Source organism: Maniola hyperantus, chromosome 19, assembly GCF_902806685.2.
Source record: "Maniola hyperantus chromosome 19, iAphHyp1.2, whole genome shotgun sequence".
Lineage (NCBI taxonomy): Eukaryota > Metazoa > Arthropoda > Insecta > Lepidoptera > Nymphalidae > Maniola > Maniola hyperantus.
Window position 1 is genome coordinate 4,435,918 of NC_048554.1, and position 15,143 is coordinate 4,451,060.

Below are 15,143 nucleotides of genomic sequence, written 5' to 3' on the forward strand. Positions count from 1 at the left end.
TTAGCACTTGTCCATGCGACATTACAATGAGTCATTTAACAGAATTCAGTTTGCAGTGGTTAACCGATGTGGACGCTCAACCCCACGACCTTTTATATGGGTTTAGATTTAGAACACCCCTAATCCTTTACGTCGCGTTAATGACCGTTCGTTCGACTTTAATTAAAATTAATCAGTGTTATCTTTTCACGGCTCAACCGCTGAACCGATCCTGTCAAAATTTGGTACAGAGATAGCTTGATATAGCAAAAGCTTATCGGAAAAATCAAAGAGTTCACACAATATTTTAAACTACCTGCAATGAACGCGAACAACGTCGCGGACATCAGCAAGTATAAATTAAAAAAAAGTTAAGCACTTGTCCATGCGACATTACAATGAGTCATTAACAGAATTCAGTCTACAGTGGTTAACCGATGTGAATGCTCACCCCCAGGACATTTTATATGGGTTTAGATTTAGAACACCCCTTATCCTTTACGTCGCGTATTTGACCGTTCTTCGACTTTAATTAAAATTAATCAGTGTTATCTTTTTACGGCTCAACCGCTGAACCGATCCTGTCAAAATATGGTACAGATATAGCTTGATATAGCAAAAGCTTACCGGAAAAATCAAAGAGTTCCCACAAGAGCAAGTATAAACTAAAAAAAGTTGAGCACTTGTTCATGCGATGTTACAATGAGTCATTAACAGAATTCAGTCTGTAGTGGTTAACCGATGTGGACGCTTACCCCCAGGACATTTTATATGGGTTTAGATTTAGGACACGCCTAATCCTTTACGTCGCGTTAATGACCGTTCGTTCGACTTTAATTAAAATTAATCAGTGTTATCTTTTCACGGCTCAACCTCTGAATACACCATCCATCCCATCCCATCCGATATAAATGACAAAAAGAAAAATCTCAGTGGACGTTAACCATTTTGAGGCACCAACCAATCACAAATCAAGGGTCCTTTTAACCATTTCTTCAGTGAAAAATATAAAAACCGGCCAAGTGCGAGTCGGAGTCTCACACGAAGGGTCTATAAAAACGGCAAAAAATCACGTTTGTTGTATGGGAGCCTCCTTAAATATTTATTTTATTCTGTTTTTAGTATTTGTTGTTATAGCGGCAACAGAAATACATCATATTCTGTGAAAATTTCAATTGTCTAACTATCACGGTTCACGAGATACAGCCTGGTGACAGACGGACGGCCAGCGGAGTCTTAGTAATATGGTCCTGTTTACCTTTTGGGTACAGAACCCTAAAAAGACGGAAGTAAATATCCATTTTTAGAATCCGTATTTTTATAGATATAGGAATTAGGAAATTATCCAGGGTTAGATCACACCCAAGTACCAATAGCAAGTGCCTACACTTCCTGAGCTTGTCATTTATCATCCTGTTTGATAGTACAATCACAGAATACCTGATAGTACCGATACAATCGCATAAACTCCACGTTTTATTTGACTATTTGCGTATTGTTTTGCATGACAAAAGAGCTATAACAACAAAGTTAGTGGGAATCGAATTTAATTTGAATTCTGATGTACGCCTTTAAAATAATCTAAAACAAGTATAGTCCGCGACAGGTCGAGATGGCAATCGGGGTATGAGGCGTGGGGAGGCCCCGCTCAACCGCACGTGAGCGGGGCGTCCCCACCACGATTTTATCAGGGTTGAGGAGTTGGGACTTGGAGTCCAAACACGAAGTCGTTGCTTGGTATACTTACAATATTAATTCACTATGTATACTTCCTGGATAACTTAGGGGGGCAATAATCCTGCAGCATCAGGATTAAGGGGTTGGATCCAGAACTTTTTATAGGACCACCACGGAAACTTCTACTGTTAAAACAAAATAATGCAAATCGGGCCAGAAACCTCGAATTCGTTGGTGTACATACATAAAAAGAAATAGAAAAACGGGCCGAATTGAGAACCACCTCCGTTTTGGAAGTCGGTTAAAAAAAGAAGTCATCGCAAAAAGCCATGACAAATATTATCGTAGATCAACTTTATTTCTTTTGAGCTCATTTTTAGTTCAACAAATACTTTCCAAACGAATTTTGGAACATCATTTGTATTTATTGCTGAATGTATTTTTTTCGTTTTTGCCTACAAATACAGTGGAGAGGCAAAAACGTTTTATTAAATTTCAAATAGCGAGGTAACATTTTGAGACGTGGAATTCCACGTCTCGACAAAAATGTGGTAAGATTTTGGCACATTTTACCGTTTTTTTTCACGTCAATGCTTAATATGAAGACTTTTTAGCGGATAATGTAACGCCGTGAGCCTATTCAGTGGTTAAGAAGGCTTTCTATTCGGGAGGTCAGGCGTTCGATCCTGGGCACGCATCTGTTCATCTGACAGACAGACGGACGGACGGACAGCGGAGGCTTAGTACCTAATCAGCCTATCAGGTCTCATTGGCACCATTCGGGTACGGAGGGGAGACGGACGGACGGACAGCGGAGGCTTAGTAAAAAGGTCTCATTGGCACCATTCGGGTACGAAATTCAAAAACGGAGTCTTTGAAACGAATCCCTTGCAAATAGAAGGGATATTTTATTCAAGTTTCAGTAGAAAAACGCAATTGAACGGACTGGCTTTGTTTGGGAGCTCAAATGGAATTCTGATATCTCTGCCGATAGCGCGGAGTTTTACCCTTTCAGTATAAAATACGGAATTTGAAACGTACCAAATTTCTTACTAAGTAGTTTCTTACTTCCGAGTTCAAATGAATAGGTTACTTTGGCTTCTTTTTACACGACTACCCAAAAAAGGAATGTACCTAATGTTTTGAGGGATCATATCATAATTGATATCATATCAACCCATATTATAATGGTTTGTTGGTTTGTCCTTCAATCACGTCGCAACGGAGCAACGAATCGTCGTGATTTTTGCAAGGATACCTAAGTATATAGTTAAAGACCTGGAAAGTGACATAGGCTACTTTCTATCCCAAAAAATCAAAGAGTTATATACTACTACGGGATTTTCAAAATCTAAGTACACGCGATCAAAGACGCGGGCATCAGCTAGTTATATTATATTTATGGGTGGACTACACAAATTTTAAACCCATATTTTACTTCAGGTTTTGAATTTTCAACAATCCTTTCTTGTCTATCTGCATCTATCTGCATGCCAAACAACCCGATCCGTCCAGTAGGAGTAGTTTGAGCTGTGAGTTCATAGATCAGCCAGTTAGTCATCCTTTTATAATACATATTATTTTGATGTAGATTAGATATGGAAGCATTTATATGAAATTTTCTCTATGATTTCCGCGTTAAAACATTTTCACAGTTATAACTACTTTAACAATTAGTTAAAGTAGTAATAACTGTGTGTTATAAATGGTGCCATGTCACTAGAAGAGTGTTAAGTATGCATGTGGAAGGAAAAAAGAGGAGAGGACGACCAAAGAAAAGGTGGATGGATTGCGTGAAAGAGGATATGCGTGAAAAAGAGGTGGATAATACGTTGACGAATGACAGGAATGAGTGGAAGAAGAAGACATGTTGTGCCGACCCCACGTAGCGTGGGATAAGGTAAAGAAGAAGAAGAAGAACTACTTTAACTATTAGTGCACTAACGCAGGTAGGGATATCGTATTCGTTATTATAACGTTATAATATTTAAATTTTAAAGTATAAACGGGCTAACCAGTCCAAATTAAAGTAATAATACCTACAGCAGTCATATCGAAGTGTATTAAAAATTAAAAAATTAAATATGGTTTGTGTTTTCCGCGTAAAAACATTTTCTCAGTCCGAGTAGGTATAATAGATACTAACATTTCAAAATGTCCATGCAGCGTGCGCTTGAACGCAGGTAATTAATTTTTCAACTTTACGAGCTATGGGACTACAAACTACTCCTACGTTGCTTTATAAATAACTATTGTGATATTAACAAAGGAATACCTACCTACTTACATTAAAAATACGTATAAAAATAAGAATGAAAAAATTGAGAAAACCTTTTTAATTTTACGGCCGCTCAATGAAGCAGCACTATAGAATCAAAAAATGTCAAATGGGCTCGGTGTGTCTCATTCAGTGTTAGACACAGAGTTAGCGAATCACCCCGCTGGTATTGATCAGGATGTCGATAGAATAGAATAGAATAGAATATGTAAACTTTTGATGAGTAAGCAATCGAAAAATATGTTTTGGTTCCGTAACCACTAGCCATTTTATCATAAATCCCTTGCGATGCGAGACATCAAGGGTGTATCTATCTATGATCTTCTTTCTTTTTTTTCTTTTTTTCTGCATCTTTTCCAACTTTTTGAATGGATTAACATTGTATTCAACTGGTGAGGTTTTTTCCACAAGTGCGCGTGCATATTATAAAGTTAAGGTTACAAAAAACCGCTTTCAAACTGCCTCACTTTTGGGATTCCGTACCTCAAAAGGAAAAAACTAATTATAGAATTACTTTGTTGTTTATGTCTGTCTATCTGTCCGTCTGCCGTGTCTCTTAAGAAAACCTATGGGGTACCTACTTGTCGTGGACCTAGAATCATGAAATTACAAATTATATGTAGGTTACTAGGTAGGTAAGCAAGCAAGTAGGTTTTATAGTACAAGTAAAGAAAAAATCCGAAAACCGTGAATTTGCGGTATGGTCACCGAAAAAAATAATTTAGTGAATCACATATATTATGTAGGTATATGCTGCAGCCCGTCATTAGCTTGCAGTGTTCGGTAGGTATACCTTGTACGATGGTAGGTACGGAACCCTATGTGTGCGAGTCCTGCTCGCACTTGACCGGTTTTTTAATGGCGACAGGTGAGAAATAAAAAACTGTAAGTATACAAAAGAGACAGTTAAGATGATGGTGGCTGCCGTCACGGTCCGGTACATAGGACGTTGACAGCAATCAAAACCACAGTCTAACCATTGTTTCAGAAACAATTTAAATCTGCAGTCACAATAGCCTGTAACACACAGCGTTAAAGTTCAAAGTTGCGATTGCGGGACGCATACAACTTTTTGTTCTCGTTACGTAAGTGGATACCTTGTTAGGATTCAGTATTAAATGGGATGAATGGGAACCTTTCGACGTAACACAAAACTTTGAATGATTCACAAATAATCCTGTTGGTAATATTATCTAGAAGCCCTTGCGTCCTTATATTATACTAGCTTATGCTCACGACTTCGTCCGCGTGGACTACACTTTCAAACCCCTATTTGACCCCCTTAGGGGTTGAATTTTCAAAAATCCTTGCGTCATAATAGCTATCTGCATGCCAAATTTCAGGTCGATCCCTCCAGTAGTTTGAGCTGCGCGTTGATAGATCAGTCAGTCAGTCAACTTTTGCTTTTATATATTTAGACTAGCTTATTTCCGGGACTTCTTTCGCGTGGACTACATAAACCTAGTACCTACCTACACTAAGTAGGTAGGTAGGTACCTACCATACTTAACTTGAAAATAAATAATTCAACATTCCAATTTTAACAATTCCTTAATAACTACGTAGGTAGGTAATCTATATGAAAGATCTAAGTATTTCGGTATTTCAATTTCAAAGACATGATGTCTCTTAAATACGTACCTACAGAATAATTTGTTTACAGACAATTTCGCCATGTTTGTGTGGGCACAAATACGATATTTTTGGGGCCAAAGTTGTGTGGTATTAGGTTGTTGAATGATAAATATTTGTAAACCTGATATTAGGGCTTGTAAGAGCATAAATTACGAGAAGACCGCAATTTATCAAACTGTAGGCACTTTTGTAGGTGCGATGACATTGTTGCTTTTAAAGAGCACCGAAAAATCTGTTTAACATTATTGGGGAATTGAGATATGAAATACTTATGGTAATTTATTCAATAAAGATTTTTACCTGAGGTACAACGCAAATAAAAAAATTTAACCCAAAACCACTGAACCTGTTTGTAAGAGTGAAGCGAAAGATAGAAAGGACTAACAGCCGCACTCAGAGTAGCTTAATCGTTAAACGAGACAGAGCTATATCTCTCACATAAATCTGTCTCGTTTTAACTCAATCTTAAGTAACGATTAGCGACTCTGAGTGCGGCTGTAAGCTCCAAAGGTATATTAAAATCCAAAGGTATATAATAATAATGATTTAATTACATTTAGAAACAGATTGTTTAGAAGTACTTCATATTTTGAAGTAGTAACTTGAGCTCTATGGTTTGGGCCTTTAGGGGGTGGACAAAAATTTGAGATTTCCCATGAACTTATAGCGCACAGCGCGCTTTACGGGCGAGACAATCGCAACAAGGCCGACCCACTAATTGTCGGCGCTAGTATGGTAAATTAAACTATGTAGTTGACGATTTAAAAGCACTTGTAAAAATGTACTTGAATAAAAATATATTCTACTAGATGACGCCCGCGACTTCGTCCGCGTGGATTTAGGTTTTTTTAAAATCCCGTGGGAAATCTTTAATGTTCCGGGATAAAAACCTAGTTCTGTACCAAATTTCATCAAAATCGGTTGCACTGTTGGGCCGTGAAAAGCTAGCAGACAGACAGACAGACAGACTTTCGCATTTATAATATTAGTGTGAATATGGAAATATGGATTAGAATAGTTCTGTTCTATCGCCCTATGGGGGAGGTTGGTTTATAAGAGTTGTGTGAAATTTTGTGGCACGGCGAGATCACGTAAGAAGATATGCGAGATTATTGCCACGATAATGCTCTCATTGCGCCTACCTAAAATTTATATCTACTTATTTTAAAATGTATTGTTTTTGTTTAAATAAAATGCATACAATCAGCAATTTTATATCGTTTTATAACCTATTTCACAATATATCTAGGTAGTAGGTACCTAGCTATTCAAGGCACAATTTCGCATTTAACGCATGATAAACCATAAAATACAACGAACGCGAGTGATATGAGAATAATAATTAGAATTATGTACAAGCAGAAACTCCGCTTGGGAACCAATTATTTTTCAACTTAGTAGACAAAAATGTGAAATACTTTCTTACTTCGCACGATGTAAGTAAAGTGAAACTATAGATGGATATAGAGCTAGCTTAAATAAGACTTTGCTACTAAAGAAGAATTTACTTATTTAACACTAGTTTCCGCCCGCGACTTCATCCGCGTAGAATGACGACCTCCCTGGCGCAGTGGTGAGCGTTGTGGTCTTATTAGTGGGAGGTCCCGGGTTCGATTCCTGGCAGGGGTTTGGAATTTGATGATTTCTAAATTTCTGGTCTGGCCTGGTGGGAGGCTTCGGCCGTGGCTAGTTACGGCCGTGCCGCCAAGCGATTTAGCGTTCCGGTACGATGCCGTGTAGAAACCAAAGGGGTATGGGTTTAATAAAAACTGCCATACCCCTTCCAGGTTAGCCCGCTATCATCTTAGACTGCATCATCCATTACCATCAGGTGAGATTGCAGTCAAGGGCTAACTTGTATCTAAATAAAAAAAAAAAACAAAAAGAATACCTACACAAAATTCAAATCCTTAGTTTACCTCCATTATCCATAGTACCTATGTTGTATGATGTATACACGTATGTAATAGGTACTGGTATTTTTGAACCTCCGGCATACGAACTTTGGAACACTTAAGTAATTTTATTTATTACGCCATATTCGAATAGAACATTGGAATACTTCTTTGAACTAATTAAGAAATAAATCTTTCTAAAGCAGCGGGTTAATTTACCACTAAACACTAGATGCAAGATAAAAATAACAAATCAAACCACCTCTTAAATCTTATTGCCGCATTTGAAATTTCATAATGGCCTCCACACACCATCAAGTGAACTACTTACTCGAAATAAAATGAGGGTCCGCCCGTAAACTTGCACTATATGTGATTTTCTTTTTTAATAGATGACTTCCGGTTAACCCATTTTGTTTTATTTTAATCAACAGTGATGGAAGTACCTACTCGACTGATTTTGAAACAAATCAATAAAGTTAGGGTGGTCCTTATTTTGTTTTGAGTTTTTATAGTTTAAATTAATGACTTATTTATAGTTTAGGTTATTTTTTATAGTTTAGATTAATGGCTTAGGAGCTTGATACCACATGTCATGTATATATAATATTGTATGATGTAAACATATAATGCACATGTACACTGAAAATATTACAGTAAAACTTAAAGCTAGCCTTATCTAATCATTATACAAATCATGCCCACGTGGAATGGTGCCACGGATACTTGCTGCGTTTCCGCCCTGGACAGACAGGCTGATCCGGTGCGCAAAAAATGTGCCTAGCCCTTCCAATTCAGGCTATTAATCGAAAATAAAATGTCACAGAAAAATTATCAATTAAATGATCAATTACTTATAATATACTTGATGGGGTGTAGCCGGCATTAGGACCACCTCAGAACGCATCGTGAGAAAAAACAACAGGTGCAACTCACCAGAATCTGTGCGTTCCCGTGCCTGTCGTCCACCCAGGCGACAACCAAGTCCGCCTTTCTCATATTCCTCGCCGAGTTGAATCCTAAACCGACGTAACCACGAGTTCTCGCCTCCAATCTGAAGGTAATACTCGAATCTGTGTTCACCCACCGCAAAATCACATCTCCGTTCTCGTCTAATCTTTCCGTATGCGCCCATATCAAACCAGACTCATATGAACGCGAATTGAACGATTCTCTCCTATGCCGCGTACTGTATTGATCGACTATTCGACTTGTCCTCTCATTTTTCCTCTCTTCTAATAATTGTAAATGTGAATTCAATTCGAGATTCTGTGGTAGCTCGTTCGGTTGTATATGTTGTTTTAACCGCGGCAGTTTTGCATTACACAGAAAAAAAGCGCTTAATATTAAAACTGTTTGTAGATGCATTCTTGTTTTATTTAGTCCCGTCTGCACATATTAATTCTGGCTAATCTGAAACAAAAGGAACGAAATGTTAGACTTCTCAGATTTGCGCTGTGAATAATCAAGTTATTTTAAGGGTTCCGTAGTAAACAAGGAACCCTTAGGTATAGTTTCACCATGTCCGTCCGTCTGTCCGTCCGTCCTCGGTTAATCTCAGAGACTATTACCTAGTGACTACCCCTTTATATCAGCCATATGGTATATATATAGGAACGTGAAAAAATTCACAGCAGTAGTATACCTATTCATATAATCAATTTCAAAGGAAAACTATCATGGCTAAGTTGTGACTACGGAACCCTACACAGCGCGTGGCCCGCCACGCACTTGGCCGGTTTTACTTTTTGCTGAGTATATAATTATGGGAATTAAAAATTAGCTCGAAAAAGAAATGATAGGTGAGTTACTCCAGTGCAGTGTCGTATTACCTAGGTTAGCGTTTTTTCATTGCGAAACTACAAGTCAGAAACTAGATACCTAGGTATGAGTTTATTGTAATTTAGATTTGAGAATTCGAGAAAAATTATACCTGCCTAGTCAATAGACCCTCAATAGCTCAACCGGTAAAGGGGTGGACTGAAAACCGAAAGGTCGACGGTTCAAACCCCGCCCGTTGCACTATTGTCGTACCTACTCCTAGCACAAGCCTGACTCTTAGTTGGAGAGGAAAGGGGAATATTAGTCATTTAACATGGCTAATATACTTACAATAAAAAAAAAGTAAATCGTAATATAATCGTCATCTCCATTATAAATCATCATGATCAACCCATCTCCGGCTCACTACAGAGCACCTATCATGTCATCTACCTATCATGATCATATCATCAATCCATATCTGATTCGCTCCTGAGCACGGTTCTTCTCTCAGAGTGAGAAGGGTTTTGGCCCTAGTCTACCACGCTGACCAAGTGCGGATTGGCAGACTTCACACACCTTTGAGAACATTATGGAGAACTCTCATGCATGCAGATTTCCTTCACCATTAAAATAAGTGATATTCAATTACTTAAAACGCACATGATAACTCCGAAAGTTAGAGGTTTGGGCCCGGGATCGAACCCCGAAATCCGATTAGGACGCTTTCACAGCTTGAATATTACCTAATCGTATTCGTATTAAGGTCTCTATATTATCCATCTCAAGGATTAAAATGTTATTTAACAAATTTTGTTTGAAAATAAGTATTATTATTCCCTAGAGACGACCTTTGAATACCTTTTTCAATATTATTCCTAATAGGTAGGTACTATATTTAACTTATCTTACTATGAGTATACGCATCTTCTAGGCAAGCGCCTAGAAGATGCGTATACTCGGGTTACTTCTAGGCATCTTAGGCTGCATCATCACTTGTCACCAGGTCTGATTGCAGCCAAGCGCTAGTCTATAAATTAAAAAAAAGTACTTAGTTTTAAAATACAAAATCCAGTTCCAGACATTCTAAAACACTAAGTATTTTAGTAAGTACAATTTTCTTTAGTAGGTACCTACTAAAGTTTATTTTATGACCCCTTTATATTCAAATATCTAAAAGTAAAGCACAAAAGTACCTAATAAAAGGCTTCGCTCTGTAATGAAGAACACTGTTTTTATTTGCAGGCAAAATGTTTCTTGCTTGAAATTACGAAGTTGGATCACTTGGACATTTTTTACTACGAGTACCACCACAGTGTAAAGGGAAACAGTCAAATCACTTTAAAATATCTTTCTTTTCTTTTCTTTTGATGTATTTAAAAGATAATTTCATATAGCCTGTTTGTGGCAAATCTCATTTACCTATTCATAATTTGCTGTTTAGTATACCAACTATACTATAGTACGCGACATGTCGATATCACAATCGGGGAGGAAACGCCCCGCTGCCCGCACTCCCGCACAGCCCCCGCGCTAACCCAAGGTGTGTAAAGTCTGCGTGGCGGGCTATGACGTAAACCCTTCTCATTCCTAGACCTATGCTCAGTAGTGGGCCGGCGATGGGTTGATCATTATGACATACAAAAATTATACGAAACGTGCAGAATAATAAGGCTTCTTCTGTTATACCTATACCTACTGTGGCCACGGATCTTGAACAAAAAACAGTTCATAAAAATGTTGTTCCCAGTCATCAAACTGGTATAGTTTCCGGTACAAGACACCTTACGTGCTCACATCCTACTAGGAAGAGCGGTTCGTCAACAGCATCAGGCTTCTTAGAATGTCGGTAAAAACCGCACATTTTATTACCCTTTTCGAATTCATGCCTCAACTACACGCCTTTATAGAATTTAAATAGGGTAATAATCGTAAAAAGTACTAGGTATATAGCTTTCAGTTCGACTGTTAAAGTCCTAAAAGTTGCCTATTTCAGAAGCTATAACATTTTTGGCTGTCTAATAGCTTAGTATTTCTATATTGGTAATTTAACATTCGAAAAAGATTTATCACCCACTAGCTTATGTTCGCGACTTCGTCCGCGTGGATTAAACAAATTTCAAACCCCTATTTCATCCCCTTAGGGGTAGAATTTTCAAAATTTCTTTCTTAGCGGATGCCTACGTCATAATAGCAATCTGCATGCCAAATTTCAGCCCGATCCGTCCAGTAGTTTGGGCTGTGCGTTGATAGATCAGTCAGTCAGTCAATCAGTCACCTTTTCCTTTTATATATTTAGATATGTCGTAAAATAGGTGTCCAAGCACAATTATTAAAAGAAAAATCCAGAAAGGAAAATTGAGTTTTTTGCTCTTTTAATGAAAAGGACATTAGAGCGAAATATTCTGGGAAAGGAAAAAGCCTATTCAAAGTCTTTTGAGTAACTTTTTTTTTTGAGTTTCACTAAGGCTTTCACTGTCTGAAATTCAGACTAGACTAGCGCTTTTTTTGCGCGTATAACGCTCGTTTTAGCGTTACAAGCGCGCTACATTTCACGCTTCAATAAACGAATGCGCGTGCGTTCTTTTCGCCTAGTTCGTTCGAACCAGTCCCGGTGGATCAGTCAGTAGCACTTATGTCAGAGGCCAGAACCACCCCTAACCCCTAGTCAGTAGCAATATCAAAGATAATATATTAAACAAGTATATATTATATACTTGTTTAATATATTATCAACACCAACCAACCAACAACTTGTATATATTATCTTTGGCAATATGGACTCCGAAGAAGAAACAGCTCGCGCGCCATAGGAGCTTATATTAGAGCGCGGTGTCTTCGCTTGTACGAGACGCGTGTGACAAAAGACGCATGTACAAAAACGCGCAAAAAAAAAAACGCTAATCTGAACGCTAACTACTCTAAACGGATAAAAAATCTAAAATGACTATATCTATTTCTGTTTTTAGTTAAAATCATGCAATCATTTGAAATAGATTTTCATACTTTAATTTAAATACATAAAATTATTCCAATGGCCCAAGCGCCGCAATTCAAACCCCAGACTACTTTGTATGCAAAAAAAACCGTGAAGAATAAAGAGTTTTTAATGTAAGTATAATATTAAAAACATCGCATTTGCAAATTAACCTCAACGAGTTCAAGCTCTCACGTTTAACATAAATTTTCATAATACCCGAAATATAACTGGAAAGCATATTATGACATTAGGTAATTTGCCAAAATAACAGACAACTATAGTTTAATTTTATTATTTAAATATTATGGAGAGTATTCACAGTGACGCGTAAGTTTTTGCAATTAAATGAAAACTCTCAGTAATAAATCTTGTTCAAAAAATAAAAATAAAATTTAATCATAATGGTCTCCCACAGGTCAAGCTTAACATAAAGGGAGGCGTTCAATATACTAGGGCCATTACGAACGTGCGAACAGGGTCATAAATCATTTTTATAGGACCTCTCGCTCGCACATACAGGCCTGATGGACATGGAACCCGATGCTCTGGTGTTGTGTGTAACAACAACAAAAGAATTTGTCGATAGTCGATAACAGGTTATATAAAGCGCCCATACTTTTGACCTGCTTCTACTATCTGCGGCCGAACATCCCTTTATCGATAACAATTTCTGCGATTTTTCTCACAACTCTTGATCGTAATGATTTATGACCCCGTTCGCACGTTTGTAATGGCCTTACTATAGTGATGACAATTGATATAGTGATTGACTATTATGTCATCATTATCATCATGATCAACCCATCGCCGGCCTGCTACTGAGCACGGGTCTCCTCTCAGAATGAAAAGGCCGAAAGGTGAACATTATGGATAACTCTCAGGCATGCAGTTTCCTCACGATGTTTTCCTTCACCGTTAAGCAAGTCCAAAAAGTTAGAAGTGCATGCCCGAAATCGAACTCCCGACCTTCCTGACGTCTTAACCTAGTGGTTACCACCACTTTATTTTATTCAGCATCTATGATTTATTTTACCCACAGTATTATTTAGCATCTATGTACTTAATACATCAAATGACTTATTCAGTAATACCCCGTAAATTTCACGTGCGATACCATAGGGACCAGATGGTCGAGTTTTTGCTCAGAGCGGTGTATTCCCATATGTTTACCTACCTATATGTATATTTTTTGCTAACCGAGATTCGCCCTTCGATATTATTTATTTCCAGTTCCCCAATGTAATAAATATATGGTTTGGTTAAACTGTTATTATTTATTCTGTGGTTAGAATTTTCATACTTTACAATTACAATCATACATGTCATAATATAATATAGGAACCTAACAGGAATCTCCAAAATCCAAATGTAATAAATAAATTGTTTGCTTAATTTTTTTTGAAAAAATCCGGGGGTAAAATAGGGGTTTGAAATTTGTGTAGTCCACCTCCACACTGACGAAGTCGCGGACGTAAGCTAGTATGTAAGTAGCATCGTCATCATCATCATCATCATCATCAACCGATAGACGTCCACGGCTGGACATAGATTTCTTGTAGGGACTTCCACACGCCACGGTGTTGCGCCGCCTGAAGTCGTCCGTCCACCTAGTGGAGGGGTTTTCCAACACTGCGTCTTCCGGTGCGAGGTCACTATTCCAACGCCTTGAGACCCCAACGTCTATCGGTTTTACGAACTATGTGCCCTGCCACTTCAGCATCGCAATCCGTTGAGCTATGTCAGTTACTCTAGTTCTCCTACGGATCTCCTCATTTCTGATTTGATCGCGTAGAGAAACTCCAAGCATAGCTCTCAGAAACTCCAAGCATGTATGTATGTAAGTATATAGACAAGAAAAAAGATGACCACAAAATCAGTAGATCGAAGCAGTCACACCGAAAAGAGACAACTGACTTATTATCCACTTATAGGGCGGAAGTGGCAACCGCTCGCTCGTTATAAATATTATAAGCATAACCGATACTTTGAGAAACCACGAAAATAGCTCAGATTATTCAATATTTTCTATAGAGAATAAAGGTTGTTGCTCTTTAAATGGTCATAAAATATCCTGTTGGAAAGAGATAATTAGAGCCTCAATAGCTCAACCGGTATAGGAGTGGACTGAAAACCGAAAGGTCGACGGTTCAACCCCCGCCCGTTGCACTATTGTCGTACCTACTCCTAGCACAAGCTTGACGCTTAATTGGAGAGGAAAGGGGGATATTAGTCATTTAAAATGGCTAATATTCTTTAAGAAAAAAAAAAAAAAAATTATGAAGGCGGCGGAGGTGCGTACTGCATAAGATTATAAAGAGGTAATGTTTGTAAGTTTGTTTGTAGGGGGTAATCTCTGAAACTACGAAACTATTGAACCTATTTCGAAAAACCTTTCACCGGTAGAAAGCTGTCAAAAAACATACAGGGTATTTCCCATGTATTTCCCGTTGACCTAGAACCATGAAATTTGGCAGGTAGGTAGATCTTAGTAGACATGAGGCTTATCTGCTATTATCTCTTATCTCTCATAGCAGAAAATCTGAAAACCGGGAATTTCATAATCAAAAAAAATTAAAATGTGCTCATGAACAAATAATTAGCATTTTCATTTTTCAACTTTTCAAGTTAGATTACTATACCAAGTGGGATATCATATGAAAGGGCTTTATACCTGTATATTCTAAAACAGATTTTTATTTATTTTTATGCATATTAGTTTTATATTAATTATCGTGCAAAATGACGAAAAAATGCGACTGTAGTACGGATTACGGAATCCTCGGTGAGCGAGTCTGACTCGCACTTGGCCAGTTTTTTCCTCCGATTCCACAAGTACATACTTTTTAAAAATTGAAAATCCATTAGGTAAAGCTGTACCTACTCAATAAAATCCATTAGTTACCTACGACGCAGTAGGCAGTAGGTAGGTTATAGGACA

The 15,143-nt window shown here is 37.8% G+C and overlaps 2 protein-coding genes across 3 annotated transcripts in view; one reads left to right on the top strand and one right to left on the bottom strand.

The window, feature by feature from the left end:
• The window catches only part of LOC138403628 (facilitated trehalose transporter Tret1-2 homolog), a 321,523-nt gene that overhangs the window by 162,516 nt on the left and 143,864 nt on the right, over positions 1–15,143 (top strand). The window lies entirely within an intron of this gene.
• The window catches only part of LOC117990938 (MOXD1 homolog 1-like), a 98,560-nt gene that overhangs the window by 35,516 nt on the left and 47,901 nt on the right, over positions 1–15,143 (bottom strand). For both annotated transcript variants that reach the window (XM_034978439.2, XM_069504895.1), the window contains exon 2: positions 8,401–8,877. In XM_034978439.2, the coding sequence (XP_034834330.1) occupies positions 8,401–8,832 (432 nt within the window). In that variant the 5' untranslated portion in view covers positions 8,833–8,877. The remainder of the gene's footprint in view (positions 1–8,400; positions 8,878–15,143) is intronic.